The sequence below is a fragment of the Argiope bruennichi genome, chromosome 2, assembly GCF_947563725.1.
Source record: "Argiope bruennichi chromosome 2, qqArgBrue1.1, whole genome shotgun sequence".
Classification (NCBI taxonomy): domain Eukaryota; kingdom Metazoa; phylum Arthropoda; class Arachnida; order Araneae; family Araneidae; genus Argiope; species Argiope bruennichi.
The window spans coordinates 70,169,348-70,195,863 of record NC_079152.1 but is presented as its reverse complement, the minus strand read 5'-3'; the positions used below and the strand labels follow the sequence as shown (position 1 = coordinate 70,195,863).

At 28.8% G+C, this 26,516-nt stretch overlaps 1 protein-coding gene across 2 annotated transcripts in view; it reads right to left on the bottom strand.

The window, feature by feature from the left end:
- Positions 1 to 1,487: 1,487 nt before the first annotated feature.
- Positions 1,488 to 26,516, bottom strand: part of LOC129961601 (ephrin-B2a-like) — a 537,603-nt gene continuing 512,574 nt past the window's right edge. For both annotated transcript variants that reach the window (XM_056075106.1, XM_056075107.1), the window contains exons 2-6: positions 9,776 to 9,917; positions 9,446 to 9,614; positions 8,312 to 8,422; positions 7,449 to 7,676; positions 1,488 to 5,199 (exon numbers count right to left, since the gene is read on the bottom strand). In XM_056075106.1, coding sequence (XP_055931081.1) covers positions 5,054 to 5,199; positions 7,449 to 7,676; positions 8,312 to 8,422; positions 9,446 to 9,614; positions 9,776 to 9,917 — 796 coding nt within the window. In that variant the 3' untranslated portion in view covers positions 1,488 to 5,053. The remainder of the gene's footprint in view (positions 5,200 to 7,448; positions 7,677 to 8,311; positions 8,423 to 9,445; positions 9,615 to 9,775; positions 9,918 to 26,516) is intronic.

Sequence of the window (26,516 nt, the reverse complement as noted above, 5' to 3'; positions counted from 1 at the left end):
ATGCCATTCATTTTAATAAGTGCATATTTATACCTCTCGAATATCAAAAAAATTGTATGTAATTCATTGTAACTGATTCCGTGTAATCCGTAACATTCGTATAAAGATTGCCCACCCCCGCCATTTGGTTGCGATACTGACATATCAGTTCTATTGTCACTTTTATAATCAAATTTTTATGTGGAATCGGTCTACCCACATTTTCCGTAGAATGTGTATGGAATATGGTTTCATTTCTTTCAATAATTATTAATTACAATTACTCCAAACAATAACATTACATTATACATCGAACTCAGAGCAATTATAGCAACCTTGCCGATTAGTCGGGAGATGACATACTATGGCCATTCTGTATGAAATGAAATCGTAAGACTCTTCCTATAAGATATAAATGTCTCTTAACTAAAAAATTAAACAAGAGAAAGAGCATATACAAATGTAAAAAGCTTTACAACACTAATTAGAATATAAATTAAATGGATTCAATATAAAAATGAAATATCGTTGTTGAACCTCAACGTTTTTCAACATCTCGCAAAATTAGGTGTTAATTCGAAGTTAAACAGTTTAAACTTTCACCAATGGTTAAATTTTGAGAAGAGGAACACATCATATTCTTAACAATAAATCTGCTACAGACAGTTTTGATGGAGACATTCCATCAGATTATTATTAGCAAATTGAATTAATTTCTACTGAAGGTGAACTTCTATATATAATATTTTTTGTTTATATGAAACAAAGAAATAATGTAGTTAATTTTTTAATGTATGATTTTCTTTATCTCTGTTTAAATAAATCATTTGGCTTATTGTTTAATATGCAAACAATAATGTCCCTTTTCTAAGATTAATTTGGGATTATAATTAATTTAAATATCTCAAATTTTTTGTAAACAATAACATTTATACTTTGTAAAGAAATTTGCAAATTGTATACTGCATATTTTGTATATGTTGCATGATGGTTGTGGTTTATCTTTTAATCAATTTTAAAATTCAGTATTGGTAATAGTAAAATATAAACATTTAAAGCTTTAAAAAAATGATAAAATAAAGTGGGAAGAGTATATGATTGTTTATTACATAAAAGCACTAATGATCATTATTGCAAAGTTTCTTTACATCACTCACTAATACATCCACGCATGAAGGATTAGTAAATAGAATGAGCATTAATGATTAAGGCAAAAGTAATTCTGATTATATCTGAAAATATTTGTTATTCCTATTAATGTTTAGTCAAACATGTTCTATGATTCATTTACTAAAAGGAAAAATTAACACAATTTTTAACTGCAAATTGAAAATATACTCAATGCAAGATAATAATGACCTTACTGTGATTACATTAACTATACCACAACCATCATCCAATCAAAAATAAGTAGCAGTCAAAAGTACATTATTACAGTACAAAACTTAAATCCACAGCACAATGCACAGTTTGCAAAGGAGTCAAATGAAAGGAATGAACTATTACAGTGAAAACAACTTTTATTTGTTCGAGGAAATACAAAACGTTCACTTTTTCCAGCAAATGCAAAGTTACAAACAGCAAGAAATATGGCAGAAGATAATGGACATTTTCAACTTCACATTTCATAAATTATGGATACAAATTGGAAATATGTACAACTAAACATACAATACACACAAAAACAAAAATGGGTTCTTTAACAAGCTCAGAAACCTAAGTAGTCAATTTCATAGGAAGATATCTATTTCAATGCTCCAGCACATATTAAATATTCAACAAGCCCATCAACACATTTAATGAATTTATACACAAATATTAACAATTATCTCTGACAAGATATTTATTACTGACAGATAAGTATTCTATCAAAGAATGTAGTGTAAATATTTATAAGTTTTTTTTTTTAAATATTTAAATTGCTAAAAAAAGATTTGATACCCCTTTAATAAACAAAGAGAAAATGTTCATAAAATATTGTATTTTAATTTAAAAGTTAATAATTAAAAATCCACAGAGTATTTCTTCAATCATTGTTGGTTTTCTCACTAATTTTTTTTTAACTGTGAGAAAATTTAGAGCAAATATAACATGAAATAAATAAATATTATAGTAAATAGTAATTCAAGTTGGAGGTTCCAAAAGTTTTCATACATGTCCATGCCAAACTGGTACAAAATCACGTGACTTCAGATACAGGACATATGTAATGGAGATAACAATTTCGACATGAATACAACTATATTGTTTTATTTTTAAATACCTAATTATCAAAGACAGTGCCATTTTAAACTCTGATAATAGATACTGTATACAAAAAAGGGGGTCCTCAATTTCCATTGAATTTTTCCTCCAGACACTTACTCTGTATCATTAATTCAAATTGTAAAATACCAAAAGCTAATATAATCAACAGTCATTACTATTATTTGACATCTTATACAACTGCAATTTTGAAACTTAATTTTTCCCAAGCTATTAAAAAAAAAATCCTATAATGTTACTGCAAGCCCAATCAGCTGTTGAAAACAACACAACAGATTTCAACAAGTCACAAATATAATTTGTCAGCATCCATCATAGAAGTATATTCATAACAGTGAACAGCAATATTGTCACAATTATGGAAACCATTTACTGAACATCAAGTATGGTGTTCTTTATTCAACACCTCAAAAGTGCCCTTTCATGAGACAACTTATTTTTATACATTATACCAGACATCTGTGATTTAAAAAAAAAAAAAAATGATTATAAAGAACTGCTTTCTCGAAATTTATCCATGTTACACAAACATTCTTTAACATGGTGGATTATTTGCCGCACAAACCATAGAACTTCTTAAACTGTTACAGACATATAACAGCAAATTGTTATAGGAAGTACATATACATCGAAGGAATGACGAGGACATCATTCACAAACATTTACTTCCAATGGTTTTTACAAATATATACACCAATAATTTTCCCACAGATATATAAGTATTAAAAATGTACTGTAGCATGCAAACCAAATTTATAAAGTACTGAAATGATAATGTATTTATAAGATATTTACTAAGAAAAATTATGGAATTCTGTAGATTTTGGAAGGTTTTTGTAATAATTTTTATAATTTAGAATTCAAGGCTCAAGATAAATTTGGCACTTTCTAGATTGAGAAAAGTCGAGCATCAAAGCCTAAAATCCTTTTTAATTATCTTCAGTCTTAAAATATATAATTCTTAAAGATTTATATAAAATCTACCTTACCATTAGCACATGTTTAGCTATTTCTAAAAGATGATTTTGGAATGTTCTAATGTTTTCTATCAATATTTGTTCTAATGGCTAATTAAGGCACTTCCCAGAAGCTATATGTTTATTGTTGAAAAAATTTGGCACATTACTTTTACTATCAAATTTATGAAATGATTAACATGGTGAAAATTAAGTAGAATTTAAAAGAAGGGGGGGGATGAGATCTAAAAATTTATGCTAAATAATAATTCTCAACCTATGTGGAGGGAGGGGGGATGAGTAAAATGGAAGGGGGGGGACTTTAAACATAAAAATATAATTTATCATTACAAATATATATTCTTAAAAAATATTTAAATACATAAATCCTAAAATTAAAACTATGGGTAACTGAGGGGAGGGGAGACATGTTGAAAATCATTAATCAAGGAGTTGAATAACTAGATCAAAAAATGTAATGAAATTAAAATAGTGAAAAAAACATGATAATTATTCAGAAATACAGACTTGTTTAATTACTAAACTCTAAATATCACTCTTAATTCAAATGGGTATTTTTATAAGTAAATGAGTTGTAACAAAGATAGAGAAAAATTAATCTTCAATAATATATTCCAGGAGGTGAATGGAATTACCATGTTTTGGTATTATCAGCCATTTATTTAATTATTTGATATTTGGGTGTTATTTTTTAAAAAATTTGTTATTGTATTATTTACTGGTAGTTTAAAATGCATACATTATTGACTTAGTCTTGGTAGATGTAAGCATCTTAATTATTTAAATTTAAGTAGAATTTTCCAATTTCTTAAAAAAGAATTTATAATCCAATTTTTAAGAAGTGCATGATAAAGTATGATTTTGTAAAATTTCATAATTACAACTAAGTACAAAAATTTGTTAATGCAAATAACAAATATTTTCGGGGGGGAAAAAAGTTATCAAGCAAACAAAAAAAATTGTTTGCAATAAAAAAAAATCATAATCTTGATAAATATGAAGCAAACATAATAAAAGCACATTAAATTATTTTGCATATTCCAGAGTAGACATGCATAAACTATAATAATATAATTTTCTCGAATATAAATTTTTAAATTGTACACTTTTACGTAAACACTGAATTATTTCAGCAATCACTTAGCACAGAGTAACACTGAAGAAGCTACACAGAATGCTCCAGTTCCACAACACATAAACACTAGTCACACAAAGGAAACAATAATTACACTATTGAAGTGAGCTGAGCCTGTTGCATCAAAATGACTTAGCTTGTAGAGATGCACGGAAATGCTTTGATATAAAAGGGATCCAGATTAATTTCCAATCCCCAACATGGCAAATCAAAACCAGTTTGAAAGCAAAGAATTTTTTTCATCTTTTTTTTTCCTTTATACATTGGTCATTTACATAATAAATAAATGTCAATTTCTTTTTGTTAATGTATTTAAAAAGTTGCAGCATGCTGCTTTGCTTCCAGTAACTAGATCATAATCACAGATTTTTCTTGATTTAGTCACTTTAATGACTGGACATTTAAATGAAAAGTTCCCAGAGGACTTTTATTTGTTTTATTAATTTGCCAGCAGGCCATACTGCACCTTTCTGTAAACCAGTTTTCATTACCAGGGATAAAAAGAAAATGTAAAAACTTTCAGCACAATAAAACTGTATATCAAAGTATACAAGTTCATGACCAGATGATGAATTCAACCGCAATTTTTAGTAGGCTTCCTGCAGCTATCACAGCCAAGGAAAATATTCGACTCGTTTCTCTTCCTCTTTATACATAAAATTACAAATTAATTTACATAACGGAAGCTTCCTGGAGTTCACCTACTAAGCAGCTGGTAAAGGATTAGTAGCAGCAGAGCCACTGTCGTAACACAGTTTTGTTGCAATTTCACAATGTTGGCATTATTCTTTACCAACTCCTCATTTTTAGCTCTTGTTTCATTTGGCAATTTATCTCTGTCTTCTGAAAAAGGGATGAAAAAATACATTAGAACAATGTGATATATGATTCAAAATATGCATTATAAAAAAACTTAAATTATAAGTAAACTATATAGATATTTTATATGTCATTCATAAAATGATGACTAAAAAAGTCTTGAGATACTTCAATTTGCAAAACCAGCCAATAGAAATTTGGTTTTTAAAATGTAATTCAAGAGAATAAGAACCCTGTACTTAAATTTATAAACTAAAACCTCTTGCATCAAAATATTCAAACTATGCTCCAGCTATACTATATAATTTGAAGGACTTTATTATTATACATTAATTCAAAAAGATATAAAACAAAACTATATAATTCCATTCATAGAAAAATATTTTAGTATAAAAATCTCTCTTTTTTTACAGTAGATTAGATCATAATAATAAACTGAAAACAGTTATAAAGAAATGAAAATTTCATCTATTTACAATTTCTCATATTCAGAAACACAGTTTTATTTCACAATAAGAAATCAAACAATTATAATTTATTAAAAATATATATATAATTTTATTCACTTCATTCAAAACTTGTTGGATATTTATGATTCTTGTTGAGTTTACTTACATGGAGTATGATATAAAAGAAATTTTTTTAAATGTGCTGGATGAATTAAAACTTTGATTTTCAATAGTTTAAAAAATTAGCATATTTTAGCAACTAGCTGGTACATCACAAATATTATTTTTGTCCTTTCTAATTCTATTATGAATAAATTAATGTTCATAATTTTGTAAAGAAAAAAAAATTTAAGCATCCAATTATGACAGAATCAAAGCATTATTTTAAATAGCCTTATATATGTTTTGTTCATTGTATATATAAATCGTTGCTAATAGTCAAGTCGCATGGCATCATAATACTATTAAAATGCAACTTTCAAAATTGTCTATTGTCTACTATTTAGGGTTCTGAAATTTCCTTTTCTTATTTCCCTTGTAATTACACAGATTTTAAACAGGATACTTCTCCTTGAATAACAATGAAGGTAAAATAAAATGAAATGACTTAAACAGTTGTTGAAATAACAGTTTAGATTTTAGATCAAACGATTTGTCCTGTAAAATGCCTATAAGTATATCTTTTTTATTAATAGAGTTAATAAATTTTAAAAAGAAAAGAAGAAAAGAAATGTAACAAAAAGTATTTCTAAGATTAATAACTTATTATATATTTAATTTTTCATGAAGATTTGGTAGTATGCAAATAATTACTTAAAATTGAACCTTATGTAATTATATGCTCACTTACGTTTCTGTGTGTGTAAACATATATTTTTAGCAGATGTGTAGTCGAGAAGAAGAAACTTTTGATTGACTTTGGTTTATTTCATCAGGAGAGGCATATTATGTACAAAGAAGAAGAAAATGAGACGTGTCATGATGTAGATTGACATAAGAACAGAAGAGAACAACATTTTACACTTCATTAATTTTACTATGAGATTTTGATAAGGATTTCTTTGACATGTGCAGTCTTGGGAAAGAGATATTTAGGTATATTTAAAAGAATGTGTAAAACATTAAAGATTTTTATTTCTCCGCTTAGAGCATGAGAAACTACTGAAGTAAGCAGTTTTATATGGTGTGTGTAAAACTAATTAAATCAAAGAAGATCAGAAAATATGAGAACCTTTTAGAATGAAGTTAATATGGGCTAGATTAAGATAAAAACTAGGAAATTAAGAGTTTTCATTATATATATATTAAAAGCAGCATTTTTAGCTTAGATAATTATTTCTAAGCTAAAAATGCTGCTTTTAAAGGAGAAGGAAGAAAATCTAAATGGGAAAATGTTTCTGATATACATTTGATATGATTTATGTAGGAAGACAAGTTATTTTAGAAAATAGAAATTTTCAAAGAACTTTCTAAAAATATATATATAATAAGGATGACACAACTTTCATGTAATGCTTTTATTTTGTAGTAATTTGTCATTTTAGTACATAATTCAATAAATTCAGTAACAAAAGGCAGAAAATTTATAATGATGTTAATGTATAATAAAAATGACAAGATGTTCCTTATTAATACATAAATTTTAAAAAGATATCTGTTTGGAACAGTACTTTAAATTATAAATAATACAATAACGAATTTGTATATGCTGAAAATGAAATTGGTATAAGCAACCAACCAAAAAGATATGGATATCAAAACAGTATTTCAAGATTAAAATGAAAATTTGTAACTTAACTACATTTATCAAAATAAAATATTTACCTGTTTTCTTAGAAGGCATTTTGCCATGTTCTTCTTCCCTTGGAAAGTCATACGATTTGACAGGAGGATATTTACTGGTATAGATACTTGGTGGGGGTGGCCTAAAGGGAGGCATTGTAGGTCGGTAGAAGCGATATATAGAAGTGGATTTTTCTGGCAAGAGAGTTGTGGTGGGAGGAGCAACAGATGTTGTAGTTGTACTGATACTGGGCAATGCCCTGGTAGTAGCTAAAATAAATTTAAATTATTATATTGGATGCAATTTTTGTTCATTTAAGACATTTGAAAAAATAATAAACATAAGGGGAAAAACATTTTATAACAGCTAAAATATAAATATGTAAAAATTTATCTTGCTTTAGAAAATTTTTCATGCAATAAATCATATATTTCTGCCCCACTCAATTCCCTGAATAATATCATCCAGATAAGATTAATTGCAAAATAAATAAATAAATTTGAATAAATAAGCAGTTGTAGAAAATTGCACAAAAACTGCTTAAATTAACCAAATTTACTTTAAAATCAAACAATGAGTACTATTTATTATTTTTATAATTGAAGAAATTTCAAAACACAGTGAGAAATTTTTTTAGGTTCTAAAACAACATGCACAGTAAAATTAATTTTCTATAAGTTAAAATTAAAAAGAATTTAATTAATCTTTCACATTTAAGCTACTAAAAGTACATGAAATGAGGCACATGTAAAAGACCCTTAAGGATTTTTTAAATGTATAATTAGATTGCAAATAGAAAACAAAATATGACAGCAAAAATAAATGATTGGCAGCATTTCTGTCTTCCACCATTTCTCAAAAACAATTAAAGATTGAAACTAAAATACAAATTACTTCAACTTACATTTCTGAGGTCCACAGCAAACCTTGAAAATAACTTTCATGTTGTGTGTCGCACAGCGTCCTCCAATTTTTTGCTCCAATGCTTGCTGCCCTTCACCACCAGCTGACGTTGCTAAAATTGAAAAATTCATCATTTTAAAATCTTATGATTTCTTATAATCAAAATTTTGTTGCTGCTGTTAAGATAATTCTTTAAGAAAAACTCTCGAAGGGTATTATTATTTGATAACATGAATCGATTTTTAACAATTTTAAAACATAATATAATTATTCTAATATGAAAAGGTGTCATGCCCATATTGCATTAATTTTTCTACATCACAATTTACACAAGTATCAAACTATTAACTAATTATGAATTGTATTGAAGATTCTGAGATGAAAAAAGGCTTTAGATCCAAAACTATCAAAAGATAATAAAAATTCATTCTGTATGATTAAGAGGATAGTGAACTTTAAGCAATATTGGACGAAAATAATTTTATTTTTATCGTTTCATGATCAAAATATATATTATATTCTACTAAAATAGTGTTATAAAATGTATTGTTCTATAAAATAAATATTTGAAGGATTAAGATAAAAAAAAAGTAAATCTTAATGACTTTTCTTGCAATGATATTCCAGGTTCCAGGTGTCTAAATGAAATTGAAAATAAAGATTTCGGTATAAAACTTTAAAAGAAAATGGTGTATGTATTTTATGTTTTTTTTAGCTTGTTAAAAGTCAATTTTAATTCAGAAAAACAAAATTCTAATGAAAAGTCAGTAAGTGTGCATAAAAATATTTCTAAAAAATTAGCAAAAAAATTAAAAATTAAATCACCTGGAATATATTGAAATTTTTAAAAACTATATATCTTTTAAATTTTTTGGAAATAATATTTTTTGCTTTAAAATGTTTTTTTAAAAAGAAATTTGGCGTATGTAAATTTTAATACATATGCATACAGAATTTCATAACCCTTACAGAATAATTCTTAGAAATGTCTAATACAGTCCACTGTCCCCTTAAAGGTCTTTGCACTAAATATTATCCTAAATAATTGCAAAATACTATTCATATACTATACAGCATATTGCACTTAAAAGTAAATAATTTATTAAAAGATTATATGATCGCAGCATTAACTTACAAATGAAATAATAATCTTGACCAGGCCTGAATTCTAAACCTCCGGGTTGTGGAGTAAATGATCGAAATGTTATAGTGAAATACATTAGTTGATGGGGCTTATCACAGAGAGCAATTTTACGAGAAGCTGGATTGGTTATGCGACATGAATCGTATTCTTCTTTGGACACCTGTTAAAGAAATAATCCAGTATTATGGAAAAAATCTTATTACATTTCTTAGATCAGCAGATAGATATATAAATTTGTAATAATATGTATATAAAGAATACATCTAATAATAATAAAATTTATATAAAATTAAGAATCAAATGTAAAGATTAAGAGCTTACATTGTATATGATGTATCTTTCGACATCTTCTTCTTTAGTTCCTGGATTGTAGACAGGACAAATGATATTGACTTGATCATATTCAAAAGGAATGTTACCCTTATTCACATCGATTATGTGATCTGTATTATCTATCCTGAACCTAAATGAAGAAAAATACAAAACATGAAATCTTAATACATTGGTTACAACTATTAACAATTTCTACTCAGTAAATTGCACTCAAGATTATAATTGTTGATTCATTCCATAGATAAACAAATGTATAAAATTTTAAAGATAACAGCGTGAACGAAGCACCTATCATACACAAAAGTATGCTTTAAAAACAAACACAGAAATATCATGCGAATTTCTCTGGTGCAAAGCTCTTAAATGGAAAATGATACATAAGTAAACGGTAAATTGAATTTAAATATAATTGAAATTTTACGGCAGTTAGTTATAATGCGACTTTATGTTCTTCCAAAAAGGGACTGGAAAATTCAAAACAAATAACAACAGCGATAGCAATTAATTCAACTGATTCTGCGTAATTACTTAATTTTCTGTTTGAACGAGTCGTAAATCATTGCTATTAGCGATTTTATCATTTGTTGCACAGCACTAAATTAAAGTCAACTTCATTCCCGTCCAATAGATGGCGCCCTGCGAACACAATTGCAGGTTGAGAAACTTTTTAACTCACGCATGCGTTGATACAAAGTTACACGGTTGAATCAAAACAGCAAGAGACTATTAACAATTGGATAAAACAGACGGAAAGAGGCGGAGTTTGGATAAGTTTTGAAGGCGGTATCAAAGGATGTTGGCAAATGAAATTACCTGAAGATGCGCTGCTCCGCCCCGAAAAGTCGCGGATATACATTTATTTCATCCGACTGCTAAAGAAGGGGTGAAATTAGTAATAATGTAGCAAGTTTTGAATGTGACATTGGCAGGTGAGGCGTGAAATTTCTGCGGTCGTAGTGTTAGATGTGACTCATGATTCATGAAGGAAACTTCGCACTTCGGCTGCTAAGAATGACGAAGCGTGGTAATTCGGATCATCACGATTACTAACCAAAAGGTCAGAATGGTGTTAAATAATGCTGCTTCTTAGAATGAATTGCTTCCATGTATGAAATCAGATGCAAAAACTGAGTAAGCTTGGCAAAGGGTATCGTCGGCATACTTTAAGAAGAATCCGTGCGTTTCCAAGAACTATGTTAGCTTGCGTTTACATTTAGGGGAAATTTCAGAAATGTTTATCGTCATTCAAATGTTTTATATATTTCCTCTCTTTTCGTTCCTACGTATGTTTAAGTGACCGATGTTCGATTTATCCAATCGAAAAGTTACAGAAGAAATAATTTCGAATGATCGCCAAAATTAATTGATTTCAGAGCGCGCCCATAAAAGTAAATAAAATCAGTACTTGCTAAACATTATAAGCGCACAATTTTGAGAAACTGATATAAATTATAAATGAAAGCCTCAAAAAGACAACGAGCAAATATCTTTCATCGAATATATCAGTTTAACTTCTATCGATTAATAATAATAACTATTATCATTACGGATGTTCAATGTACAGAATTTAGAATATTTTGATAATTTTATCACAAAAATAATGCTAGTGATAAACAAATCGCATCAAATGCCTACTATATTCTTTATCCCCTTCAATAACATAGGAAAGCATTTACAATTAAAATAGGGCAGAAAACATTACAAAAACGATTGGATAATGCTACAGCTTGCAACTTCACCGAAAAGTTTTCCGTTTAAAAAAATGAATATAAACATTACAATTTTTTTTTTTTTTTAAATTTTTGGTGATTTGATTCAAATTTAAAAGAAAATTATTATTGTCAAATTCAAAGGCTTCAAATCAATTTAGCACTGAAAATGGTAAATGCCAATAGAGTTGGCGTTTGCAAGAAAATTGTGCATTCTAGCGACTTGCTTACAGATTCTTTTCAATTACTAGAAAGATTATCAGACAGTTTTCATGTTTAATCTCTACTAATGATTAAGAAGAGTATATGCGCGCGCATGTGTGACTATGTGCGCACTCTACTGGCAAGATTGTTTGATGCAGAATTACCTAATTTGATGCAAATATACCTTGGAAAATGGGAATGCGCACATTAAAGTTAGGTTTTTTTAAATTTTAATTAATTAAAAATGAAGCGAGATTTTCGCGATAATTTCTGAAAATATTCCAGCGCAAAAAAGATTTTTGCACTGTTTTGAAAGTTCTAAAATTCATCTTTTTAAAGAAACCAATGTAGTTGGTGTAAATTTTTGTTGTCTAGACTTGATTAACTCATTAATTTATATTTCTTTTTTATAGAACACTGTAGAACAGTGTCATTGTTTCGACAAACATATAATTGCCTGTTTTTTTTTGTAAACATTGCGGAAAGCTAAAGAAAAATTCTATTTAAATTCTATATATTTTACATCTCTGCTATTTGTCAAAGAAATTTCGGTAAAAGACATGGTTTTAATAAATGATTTACTATGCTTACAATGGAAATCTATTTTCAGAATCAAGCAATAGTTTATTGTATTTTCATTTTTAAAAACTGCTACTCGTTCCTATGATGTAATTGAATGTATTAAGGTAGAGACAAATGTATAAAATGCATAGCACAATGATCAGAAAGGCGTAAAGCTTCTAAAACAATTTAATAAAATAGTAATAACTTGTTATGCCTTAAAAAAGTTATAACTAACAAAATTTAAAGTATATAAAATATTTTGCAGTGGAAATAACAAGTGACTTGAATTGTTTAATTGAATATTTTAAAAATCACTGATCCCGAACAAATGGTCGCAAAATGTGGCTGGCACGTATCGCTCGTTTGGCATATTAGAATGGAAACACTTGCGCTGTACTTTTATTTGCGTCGTTAAACGGTTATTGTCTTCTTTTATAGTAATAAACAAGAAGATGAGATTATAGATGCATTAAGATGATACTATAAAGGCACAGACGTTTTTATTGCAGTTCTATGATGTATATCCATATTTTCAGGTATGGATGGATCATTTTATAAAATTAGCCTCGCATTTCACTGAAATTTTCAATAAAAAATTGTGATATAATTATATACAACTAAAAGTTCATTATGCAATTTCTTCTTTTAAACAGAAATAGTAAATTCAAGAGTATTTTTAATATCAGAATATGAAATTCAGGTGCAACAGAAAACATCTGAAAAAACCCTCGAGTTCTACTCAATTATTGCTCAGGTAAGGATTAATTGATAATTTGTCTTTATTCGAGAGTTCAAAACAATCTGATTGTACAGCCAATTGAGCTATAATATGATCAGATAATCATCTAACTAGTTATTTATGGCTATTCTACAGTTTCAAAGTAATTTAAATGTACAATAAACCTATTTGGCACGAGTAGATAAGTAAAAATCTTGATGGCATCTGACTAATGTGCCACTTATTTTCAAGAAATTGTTTAGAAAAACGTACGGATATTATACAGAAATAAATATGAATAATTTAAAAAAAAAAAACTCAATGAAAAAAAAATCCTTAAAATTTATAATACCAAACAAATCATTCGGTATTCATTGTATATTAAAGCAAACGGAAAAGTTCTCTTTTCCTTGCATAATAAAATCTCACCTACTCGATTCATTTTACTTGTTATTATTGACCTACAAGAAATAAAAATATAAATTCCATTTCACGGATATTCATAAAACTCGTTTTTCCCCCGATAACTCATAACAACTACAAAATGAAATATGCCTCACTATAAACCGAAAACAAACTAGATGTACCAACAAAACGAAGCAATATCTAAAGGCCAAAGAATCAAATGAAATCCCATCGCCATGTCCGCACCCAATACATTCAACACAACACCTGAGGAGTCATTTTAACAGCCCCCTCCCATTATGAAGAGAGGAGGGAAGAGATGGTAGTCTCATTTATAAATGTATAAAACTGATTATAAATACTTCCAGGGCTAGAGGGTGGTAAGCAGCGGGTCATGGGCGTCAGCTCGCATTCTAACGCCGGCCACCTGCTGGAGTGGCAAAAGGGTGCTTCATCTTAGCCTGTCGTTTGCCCAATTGACTGCAAAGATATTGGTTTTATTGGTGTTGATTCCCTTCTGTATCGGTGTGTGATGAGGCTGTTTTCTGCCTGGGAAGTCTGCAGTTTTCATTTGGAATATATTGTTTCTATAATTTCGGTTAAATGAATGCTGACTGCCCTTAACTATCGAACAGAATTTCTACTTTTATTATTAAAATAAAAATTTAAATGGTCTAAGTAAGAGGTTTTATAACCAACCGCTACTAATTATTTTCTAGTTTAAGGACAGAATTCCCGAAATTTGTTAAGAAACTAAGAAATAAAAATTTAAATGATATAACGAAAAAAATTAATATATTAACTACAAGAATACTACAACTTACGAATTGATTAATTTTTTTTGTTAATATCTAGCAAATTGAATTAACCCTCCAGTTCCTTATCCCGTGATTTCCGCGGGTTGGCCATCAATCCATTTTCTATTGTATCCCGCATTTTTCGCAGTTCAATGTGTTTATTTTTACGATTACAGATTTTTATTATATCATATTATTATCCTGTTATATATTATATCAATTCAATTTGATTGAAATTATTTGAACTTACTTGCAAACATCGCATCCAAATAGCTATTTTTAAAAATTACGCAGTAAAAGCCCCCCCCCCTTCAAAAAAAAATGAAATCAATTTTTTCCTTCCATAAGCATAAAAACATTTTATATTTCTATGTCCCATTAATCTGTCGTTAAAAATGAGCGTTCAATCGGACATCAATTTATGCTTATTATTTGTTTAACAGCTTAATGACTAAAACAATTATTCAAATATATCTATGCGAGGCTTATTAAAATAATACACAGAATATACACTGATCTGTATCTCGTTTTTGAAAAATCGCATTTTTTTATGATAATTGTAATAAGATCATTAAGATAATATGAAATTTAAGTTCCCAAAGATTTAATAATATCAGAAAATTTAAAAAAACACGAAAGATGACATTTCCAATTCTTTCATGCGCAGACAAAAACCCAAGAGCATGTTTACTGCAGAAGTAGCACGATTATTATCAAATATTATAAACATGAGAATAATTCCTTTACGGCTATCACAAACCTACAGCCACACACATCTATCTTTCAAGCAATTAATAATCATTAAACGTTTTAATATTCATAAGGTTTCTTTCTAAATTTTCCATAAAATTCATGACAAAATATTTCAATAAAAAATGAAGAGAAACACGGTTCAGTTATGTCGGCGATACACAACGACCTCAGGAAAACACTGGAACGCATCCCTGCTTTTTGAAATCTGTGGATAATACTATTAACCTCTAAGGCAGGTGACTGCATGCAATTTGTAATCATTTTTCACACCTCAATATTTTTTTTCCTTTCTCGGTGTTTTTTTTTTTTTTTTTTTTTTTGGCAACATGCCAAAGGCCGAGTAAGAGGCCATGGAAAGATGTAAACAATTTTTCCACCATTTATTTTTTTAGTTTCTTTTCTGTAATAATAAAAATTAAAAAAAATGTTTAAAAATGAATCGGGGGAAAAAAACAGCGACAAAAATTTTTACAGACATGCTTATTATATCTTAAAACAATATATATGCCATATATGAAGGTAATAAACTCACGGTTACGCAAGCATGTCTTTGGATTATTAAATTATTGTTTACTTCCATTTCATAAGATTTAAAATATTTATTTTTGCAATAGCGTGGATAATCTGTTTAAAAATTCGAATAAAAACATTTCACTCGAAATAAAATTAAAATCTGCACGTAATAATTCGGGGAAAGTTTTCAAATACTTCACATAAAGTAACTGAAGTTCATATAATATTTAAATAAGAAACTCAGTGAAAGGAGCTTTATTTTTCAACAATATAACTCACCAGATTTTATTTGCTGTTACATGGCGGGTTGTGAAGGCAAACTTTATTTAAATAAACAGACTCAAAGTACCTTTGTTTATAAAACACTCCACAAGTAAAACAAGTCTGAGATTCTCACTTCTCTTGACAGCCATCAAAGTCCCTTTTTCGTCGTTTTCCAAGTCCAGAATCAACATAAATAAGCGTGCAAATTCCAAAACACACGGGGCGAAAATATGGGCTGACAGTTGCCTTCTTTTATTTTCCTCCCCTACCTCTAACCCTCATTTTTCTATTTTATTATCTCTTTCTTTTATGGAATAGTCACGTATATGCAATAAATTTATGAGTGTTGCTAAACCAAGTAACGATGAAGACGAAACAAAGCGAAAAATTTAAAAATAAAAACTCAGAGAAGCAGATTAGAGTGTGAAGAACAAAAACTAAGTGTTCCATTCTATAGAAAGGCTGGCCAGATGGGTTATTTTGAGGAAATCGTTTTCATCGAAGATGATGAAATGCCAGCGACATATTCTCTTGGAAGACTAGTATAATTATAAGGTTTGGTACCTCCTCATAGTTTTAAAATAATGATAATAATTATTATGGAGAACTCTTAGAGGTCAAAAATGCGGTTCCTCCCCTTATAAGAGTAGCTTCTGTTCATTCAATTTAAGAGCAGACGAGAATTAAAAATATCGTTTGAGAACGTGAAGAAAATTTCAGACATATTCATGACATAAGCAATTTCAAATATTATTTTCGTATTTTACATGTAAAATTTCAAAATTAATTTGAGATAACAATACATTTCTCAAAAGGATTAATTATTTAATAAGAAGGTTAAATAAATTCATAGGCCAAATAGTTAAAAAGATTGTTTCTTCATAGACAGGATTTCTAAGGTACTTCTATTTATTTAAACCAACACTGACATTTTTTTTTAACTCGACGAAGCTAGGTATAGAAGAGGAAAATTCTAATTAAAGGTTAAAGAAATTCATAGGCCAAATAGTTAAAAAGATTGTTTTTTCATAGACAGGATTTCTAAGGTACTTCTATTTATTTAAACCAACATTACATTTTTTTATTAACTCGACGAACCGAGGTATAGAAGAGGAAAATTCTAATTAAAAAAATTCGTATCACCTAATTGACGAATAAATTAAACAATATAAACATGTTTTATTAAAAATCACAGCGAAAGTTTTCAATTTGTGATATGATATAGAAGGAAGGACTCCATTTTTTTTTAATATGTGCGTCAACCTCTGCATACAGAGAGAAAGACTCTGTAGAGAAATCATACAGTAAAATATAGATGTTGCTTTTTTGTTTGTTTGTTAAAGCTCTCCTTATTTATTTTTGTAAAGCTTCTCCAATACTAATGAACAAACATATTGTGCAATACCCAGACATGGAATAACCATAAATCGAAAGAAAATATAAAACTTCAAATGCCTTTAATTTTTAATATAAATAGGGAGGGGGGTGTTCCCACCGAATAAAATTAGTATGTATTGAAGTTAATTATTCACATAAAATGATGTATACTTATTGGTCAAAAAGATTGTATTTTCAAAGAGGATATTCTAAGGTATTTCTATTTGTTTCTCAATTTATTGTTGTCTCAAAACAGGACTAAGGATTTCGTCCGTAAGAAGGAATATAAATGAAATAAGTGGGAGGGAGAACTGTTTCACCGATTCCTACTGCAAATACTTTTCGAAAGATCAGATAACGTTTATCAAAAAAGCAATAAACAATGATCTGTGAAATGTGTTATTCTTAACTTCTGAGATATTTACTTTAAATGCAATTTGGCTTTTCTCAGATTTCTTATAGTGAACATCGATTCCAAACAAAACAATCTTTCATTGTAAAAAGGAAATTAATAAAATCTATAGAGAGTAAGATTAAAATTAAAGATGTGGCAAAAAAATAATTTCAGCAGGTGCGTTATCAAAAATTTTGTTAATTTCTTGAACTTTTGATAGTTTCATAATGATAATTTGAGTGATAGATTTTAGATGATTTATTTTTAATAGTTAATCTTTTTAACCCTAAAAAAATAATTATGCAGATATGTTGCTGGCAAAAAACAGCAATATGGATTTCTGCTAACTGAAATATATATGGAATATTTTTCTGGAATTATCCAAATTTTGAAAAAAAAAAAAATCACTCATGAGTTTAGAAAAGGAGTAATAATTAGGGAAAAGTTAAGAAGCAGTTTTAAAAAGACCTTTAAAAAAATCTAAATATCGCAAAACAACTGCTCTCAAAATAAAAACAGTGAAAGCACTCATCTTAAAAAGGATAATTTTGGGTTTTCCCAGTATAATGAAGAAAGAAATTACTACTCCATAATTTTGCCCAATTACATCCAAAGTTTAAAAAATGTAAAAATCTGACGATTTATTATGCTTTTGAATTAACATGTGCAAATACATACGTGCAAATGGATTGGTGAACAGTCATGCTTTTGACGGATTTGGTCCAAAATTTGACGCAGAAATTCAAATCTAGTGACAAAACCACAAATTTCATCTATTTAACTAATTGCATTTTCGGGTAATCCTGTTCACATGTTGAAGGATTAGCAGACAGACTTTTATCAGAAGGATTACATCCAATACAGGCAACGAGATTACGTTTCGCAATTCGGCGACATGACAAATTAATCACAAATTACCTACGCATCATAATTTGCATTAGAAACATTTAATTCGTAAATTTAAGAAGAGAGTAAAGTTACTTGATATAATTAAAACGAGCATGTAAAGTTCTAATGTTTGGCTTCACTTAATCATATTTTTAAATTAAATTTACTATTAAAATAAAAACTATTTATGGGAGAAAGTCGCATTTAAAGGAATTTCGTTAATCGTGTTTTACGAAAGAAGGATTCTATTAATTTTATAGATTATCTATTAATTTTTATAGACTGCTTTTATTTATAATAATAGGTATGTTAAATTAAATTTTTATATATTTGGTCTTTGTATGTTATATATATATATAATATTAAATAAGATATAATAATAAAATTTTCGGTAACTGTTCTAAATTGACCTAAAAAGGAAATGGTTTTGAAAACATCATTCAAACTGGCAATGGTACGGTTTATTCTCGGCCTTTTTTAGAGGCAGGAAATTAATATAGACTTTCTCTATAGTCTAAATGCCCCATCCAGCTACCTAGAACTGGAAACACCAAAATCGTTTAATAACTCGCCTGCGAATCTGGAATAATTTTTTGAAGAACTTTTTTTTTAATAAAGTTGGCAACGGGTTCAATTTGAATATGACCATGAATAGATCTTCACCTTACGTAACAGGAAGCATTCACTATTGGCTTCTTTTGTTTATCTCGGAAAACTTTCAACTTCTTAATATTACCTGCAGCAGTGGGGATATTATATAACGGCATATCTTATTGGCTCAAACAGCAAAAATTTCATCGGGCTTTTTTTCATGAATTGATTTCATGGACAAACAAAAGCGGGGTTTTTTCTCTGATCGAAAAAGGTCTAAAACTTGTAGATCCGTCCTAGGTGTCTAAACTTTTCGACGATTACAATATTTTATATACAAGAGAATAAAAACAAAACAGAGGCACTGGATGACTAAGCAGAAAACGATGTGCCGTACATTTTTTGAAACTAATTCAGCAGGAGACCGGTAATGAAGCAGACCGGCCTGTCGGAGCACCTAAAGGCCAGCAGAAGAAGGTAATGATGGATTGCCAATAAAAAGGGACGCTTAATATTCGGCGAGGTCATTTAATCATTTTTTTGTTAATTCATCAAGCACATAATTAAGGAGGCGAAAAGACTTGTCTCGGACTCCGTTTTCAATTAGTATGCGGTAATAAAGATTGATTTGCGTTTTTTTCACACGCATACCTGGAAATGAAGATTTTGTATATGGAGGTTTGATTATAACTTTGTATTTGTTTTCAATAACATTTGAAACGGCAAGGAAAAGGTACTGTCATTGCAGATAAATTCGCAAAAATAATATAATGACCTAATGTACAGAGAGAATGATAACATCAGAAGCATTTTTTTTTATCCGTAAAACCATTAAGCGCAAATTCATGATATTTTTCATGATGGCTACTTAATACAACTTACATTTAAATCCTTTTTTTTCCCCTGAATTATTAAATAAATGAAGTGCTTCGAGAAATTATCATATGGTCTGAAAAAGCAATGGCCATTGAAAATTATTCTTTTGAAGTGACTGTAACTGGAGTATTTTCTATTAAATTAATTCGTCTATTCAAAGAACCATTTTACTAATGAAACTACAATAAATAATAGCAGTTTATATTAGTCAATATTGCATCCTTTCTAACATATTCCACTTCTCACTTGACGGCAGTAAAAATATTCCGCTATAATCATCGTCTAAGAAAAGTGTTTAAAAAATCAAATGTGGATAAAAAATAGGAAAGCTAATTTCAAAATAAAAAATCAATATATAAAGCTGGGGGTGAATTATTTCGCATTTGTATAAAAAAATACAAAGAATTCTTTGAAGATTCCCTTTTCCCCCACAAAATATGACAATGGCATACTATCAAAAGTGAATGATGAAAAAATTATTTCATTTTTAACATTGTTTATAGGTTTGCATACTACCAGTAATTTGTATGATACAACATGCATTATGCAAAAAAGTTAAAAATGCTCTATAGAGCAGATAGAGCAGACCAGTTATCAATTTGACATCTAGTTAAATTTCGGAAAATAAATGTTCACTAAAGTGATTTCAGAATTTTAATTAGTCTTAATTAATAAATAATTAAACATAGTACTGCTTAAAATCATACATTACTACTCTCCTTTGAAGACCAAATGGTTCGTCCTGAGTATAGGTTATTAAATTGTTCAGATATAATTTCATATTAATGATTCTGTCACTTTAAAAAGGGTATTATTTTAGTTGTGTTACATACGTTCTGCGTATGGACCTTTCCCATGGAAATCATTCACAGACGACGCTATTAAAAATGTAAATGTGTGGTTAATCTATCTTTTAAATTCCTCCTAATTGTAAATTTACATTTCTGCTCGTCTAATAATCCACACAGATATTAAACAGAATTTTCTTCTTTAGTTTTCAACTAGAAGAAAATCACGCAATTAAATATTTGATGAAACGATAAAAGTTGTTTGGAAATCAGGGTACCTACTATTGTTGGAAATTCAGGCAAAAATATTTTAAAAAATTACCAAAACTCAGAAGGAAAAAAAATCTGCACGATTATGAAATTTATATCATTAAAAATTCCTTAAAAAAAATAATTTTGGAACGGCATTGAAATTTATTTTTGTACAAAGTATTTGTAAATTATCGCAGTAATACACCAAAATTCAGCCTATTTTAAATTAAAATAATATTTAAAATTTCAAGAAATAATCGGCTTGAAGTGCAGATTTTCACTCTCCAAGGTATAAATGTACCAAATTTTGGTAGATGTACGTAAAATAGTCTGGCCTGTAGAGTGCAAGCATAGAGAAACATTTCGCATACAGACATCAATTTTATTTTTGAGCAACTTAATTTTAACGCATGTTTCAAAATATTTAAGTATATTTTTTAAAAGTGCATTCCACTGTTTAAATCAATGGGTTTATACTTAAGCGTGTTGCGACAATATTAAATTTTTAAGCATGATGTAGCTGAAATATAATTAAGAAAAATTGTAAAAACAAAATAATATAAATGAATCAAGTTCAAAGATTAGAGATTCAATTCCCTTTTATTTTCTTAAAATTAATTTCGATCACTATTGACAAATTGCGTTGCCAGCTTTTTTTTTTTTGTGTGTGTGTGTGTCCCTAATATGTATAAAAGAGATACCCCTTGAAGTCAAGACCCATACTGCAAGCCTTATGGAAATGCCTTATTTTCTAAATTAACTGATATTGTAAATTTAGTTCAATAGTTTTGAAATTTGATAATATTGTCATAATAGTAATAATTTTGAAATTTGATAATATTGTAATAATAGTAATAATTTTGAAATTAAAAAAATAAAATAGCCTTTCTTCGTGTATTATAATCGAAATTGCGTTTGACAAAGTAAAAAGAGGAAATACCATATAATACTATAAAATTTGAAACAAGAAATAAAAACCTATTTCTCTATGCATAAAATGCTTTAATGATTAACAAACAAAGAAAAGGAATGAATTTATATCTAGTCAATCATCTGATTAGCTCAAATAAAGCTGCTTTATCAATATTTAACCTTCTCCAACTACCAAATATCCTTTTTCCACTTATACTACTTTTAATTCACGGGCATTTTAGATTTAGTTTCCGTTACAGATAACAAGTGATTCTTTATATTCTTTAGAAATTATATTTAAAAGTCATTAGTCTTTTAACATGTGAAGGTATATTATATATAATGTTGTTCTCTATTCTTCTCTGAAAATTATTATTACTTGGTTTCTAAATTCACAACACACGATATACACTAACATGCAAACAACATTTATTAAACGCAAGATACTTAATTTCCTTTCAAATTAAACGGCAATTTTAAAAACAAACTACTCTTTGTCTTCACTGACAAAAAGTCTACAATTAAGAACAATTTTTAAGTTTCAAAAGGAAAGAGGAGAAATTTAGTAGGAGGGGCTTACAGTGAAGCTTCTCGTTAACATGGAGCTCCAAGAAAACACCAGGAGAAAGAAGAAGCTATTTACAGCAATCGTGGAAAACGCAAAACTGGATAAAAGTCTTTTTCATGACCTATAAGTCAAGGTTCTTTTTAAATAAATAAAAAAAAAAGTGACACTAAAAAAAAATCATTATTTCCGACTTTCGCATTGCAAAGGCATTAAAAAAGCTTCCTTGTTTGGAGCGAAATTGAAGAATTGCGTGTTAAGGGTATGACGGCAGGAGGGGGGGGGGGATAGCAGAGTCACCTGTAATGAAGAGGGCACAAAGTACAAAAAAATCGTGCAACAAAGATCCCCCCCCATAAACATCTGCATGTTTTTGCAAATCGCATTCTTTTCCGACGGTGTGTTCGTTAAGATAGACATTATATATAGAAGACGTTTAAACTAGTTATATATAGCACTATTACATTATTATAGAAATCGTAAATATAAAGATAATTTTAACAAGAAATGAAGGGTGGGGTTCTAAGTTTGCAGACGACTATAACAGCGAACAGGTAGGACTATAAATTTCGCTGACTTTCCCAACGCCTTTTTTAGGCGAATTTTTAATGCTACTTTCAACGATGGGGTAGTGTATAATTTTGTTTTGTTAATTCGATTGTTCTAAATGTCAAAGTGTATTTTTAATTCCTGCACCTAATTCTTCTGGGAGAAGTAGACGATAGCAGCTGTTGTTAATGGCAACATTTTAAAAAGAACAGAAAATGTTAAATAGAAAAATTTTACGTACAATAAGACTTAACCAAAAAATATTCGGATAAAGCATAAACACACTTAACAGTGTAAAATTAATAAATAAAAGGCAGCTTAATTTTAGTCATTTGAAATTCGGAAACAATGAAGTCTTCAGAATTTTTTTTTTTTTTTTTTAATGTATGTACGATTTCCAAGAGCTCTTTTTTCTGCTTTTTTTTTATTAGTGAAAATATCAACCAATCAAACCGTACCAGCTAAACAATAGTCTGACAATTACATTTTTTTTTTTTTAGAAAATTTAGATCTGTAACTCAATTTCCAAAAATAAATTTCGACATTTTTTTATTAAAAAATAAGCTAAATTATGAATAAAATAAAATTCTCAAAATAGTGTACACTTGCAACAGCTTCAAAATCCATTTTGCTTACTGTTAGGAAAAATATAAGACACAGTGTTAAACGACACGCATGCACAAATATATCTTAATTCTCCAATCGCAGCATTTCGTACATCCATAATTATGAAATCGGCAATAATGGATGCATCACAGATACTATACATGATACGAATAAGATATAATTGTATCTATTCAGCCAAATATGAATAACAAAAAAAAAAAAAAAATCACTTGGACATTTACAATCTTCGCTTAAATTTCGAGGGATAAATAAAGCTATGAATAGAATAGAATAGTCGTTAAATTCACCCACTATCCCCAACACTAAATAAAGCTTAAGCAAACTATATTCAAATTTTGATTTTGCATTTCATCTTTGGTTAAAATTCGCCAGAGTCAATATTGAAAACAAATTAAATCCGCAGAACTGCATCGAAAACATCATTCTCGAAATTGAATAGCTTCGCATTCTATACAAGTTCTGTTTCATTTCATTCCTCCGGAAAATACTGCCATTTATAACACACACAAAAAAAAGGAAATATTTTCGAATACTCTGGAGAGCTATTGCAATGAGACGTATCCCACGGTAGGTATTCCATAGCAAATCCTCTTCTGAAGTATCTCCACCAAGATATTACTTTCCAAAAACAGAATCCCAACAATAGCCTTCGATATCGCCTTGTGGAATAGAATACGACGACTATTCGATCGTTCTCCTCCGTCATCGAGCAATCCCTCTCCCCCTCCAAGAACATAAATGTTCCCCTCCTCCAACCTCACTTGATGTGCTTTTGATAGATGGGGTCGTGCGACTGGTATCTGTCTCCAACACAAAGCACGCAAATCGAACATTGGACAAGTTCCACTGGATAGAACATTAGCCACAAGTTTCTGAACTTCTTGGAATTTAAAATGAATGGATAGCTATAGAAGATATGCAATAATTATTACAAAATACTATGCACTACTAAATATCGATCTCAAATCTAGCTCTTGATAAATCCATAATCTATATAATCAATCTTTTAGATTTATGTTTATGTAAAAGTGCTGTTTACATTACAGCTACTTACATTAAGGCCCCAGTGAATTATACAAGAAATCTTCATAAAATTTTCAAATTTCAAAAAACGGGGAAAAAAATTCATTAAAACTTTTTACCTAGAAATAAAGTGATTTTTCTATTTACAACTACTGAATTGTCTCTGTGTTAATGCATTAAGAGTCTTGATGCTAAGAGCTTTAAGCTTTAAAAGCTGCTAAATGCTTTAAGAATTTTGAATCTTTCCAGCAGAAAAGCAATAATAATAATAATAATAAAACACTACTCGTATTTTTTAATACTTGATTAAATTTAATTAGGAATGCTTATGGAAAATATATACCATTAAGTAAATTTATTGTATCAAAATATAAGCGAACTAAACTAATTAACCCTTTCAAGGGCCATGGGAAGTATGCTTCCCACCAAATTTATCAATCAATGAAGTTATATAGATTAGGATAAATTCTGATGCATTTTTCAGTAAGACAGAAACTTAGATGCTTCTGTTCCTTATCTCACACTAAATGACGTGTTTTGATTTGCTGCTTAATTATTAATTAACCAAATTAAATTTATCTAATAAGTTGAATGAATCACTTTTCTTAAGCCAATCTCAATCCTAAAAATATTTTAATATACCATGACTAGGAAAAAATGGCCCTTAAAAGGGTTAAAGAATCAGATTTCACACAACATATTACTATACACTTATTTTTATATGCATTTAATAACTGATGGTGATTTCTGCATTTTTATATGTCTATAACTATTAAATATTAGTAATCTTTGGCTACCAGTTCGTACATGAGATTACCTTCATGATTTTTTTTTTTTTTTTTTTTTTTTTGTACATAGCTTAGTTTTAATAACTTCCCAGCAAAGCCTTTTTAAATTTCAAATTTTGATAATCTTGAAACTCGTACTATCTAACACTATTCTGGTTCATAGTGCTGTGTATTTCCTTTTTCTAGTTATCTAAATCTTTACACATCCAATTATATAGTTAACCTTCACTGATGCAACAATAAAATCAAACAAAAGAAAAATAAAAGCATTCAAGAAATATTCTTGAAAACAAATATACTTTAACACATGTGCACTTTTTCAACAGCGCAAATAAAATATCGCCTAGCTCAACAGTACACTAAATATCAGGCAAGATATATATATAAGAAAGCAAGGAATAAATGCACATTCTTATTGCAAGACCTGTCCACGAAAGATATCTCATAAATACCAGATATAGATAGATACGATATGAATGACAAAGTACCCCTATCATCCCCTGTCAATATATTTTTCTCGTTCCACAATTCTTTGCATAGCCCCTTATATGTGATATCTAGCAGACATCTATCTACAATAGAAGATATACAAAAATCTCGACGAAATTTAAAGAAAACAGGAAACGTATTGGTTTCCCGTGTTACATTCAGCTTTTATTATTTTTTTATCCACCTCCACCCCCTCCGCTTTGCTTGTTTTCTATCTATAAACATGCTGAGGCCATTTTCTGAATAAAGAAATATTGAAGGACTGCGTTCTTTCTTTGTCAACCTGGTGAATACATTTTATCAGCGTGTAATAAATTCAGGAAATATATATATATATCAGAAATGACAAAAGTGCAGCGATTTTTACCAAAACGGCGAAAAGGTTTTCTTCTCAATAAGTTAACCTTGATAGTCTTAGTTAACCTCATAACGGTTCTGCAAAAGGAATTTTGAATTTCTAATATTCTCTAATTCAAAATGTTATATCATTAAATATTTTTAACAATGAAAGAGTCATACGTGCACAATTCCAGTAAAATTTAGGTTCGTAAAAACTTTGGACACCAACTGATTTTAGATGCTTTAGTGCCAATGCCTTAAGAAACGAAAAGCTTGAAAAGAAGAGAAAAACAACAAGTTGGTTCAGGACCGTATTATGTAAAACTGATAACATTTCCACTTCC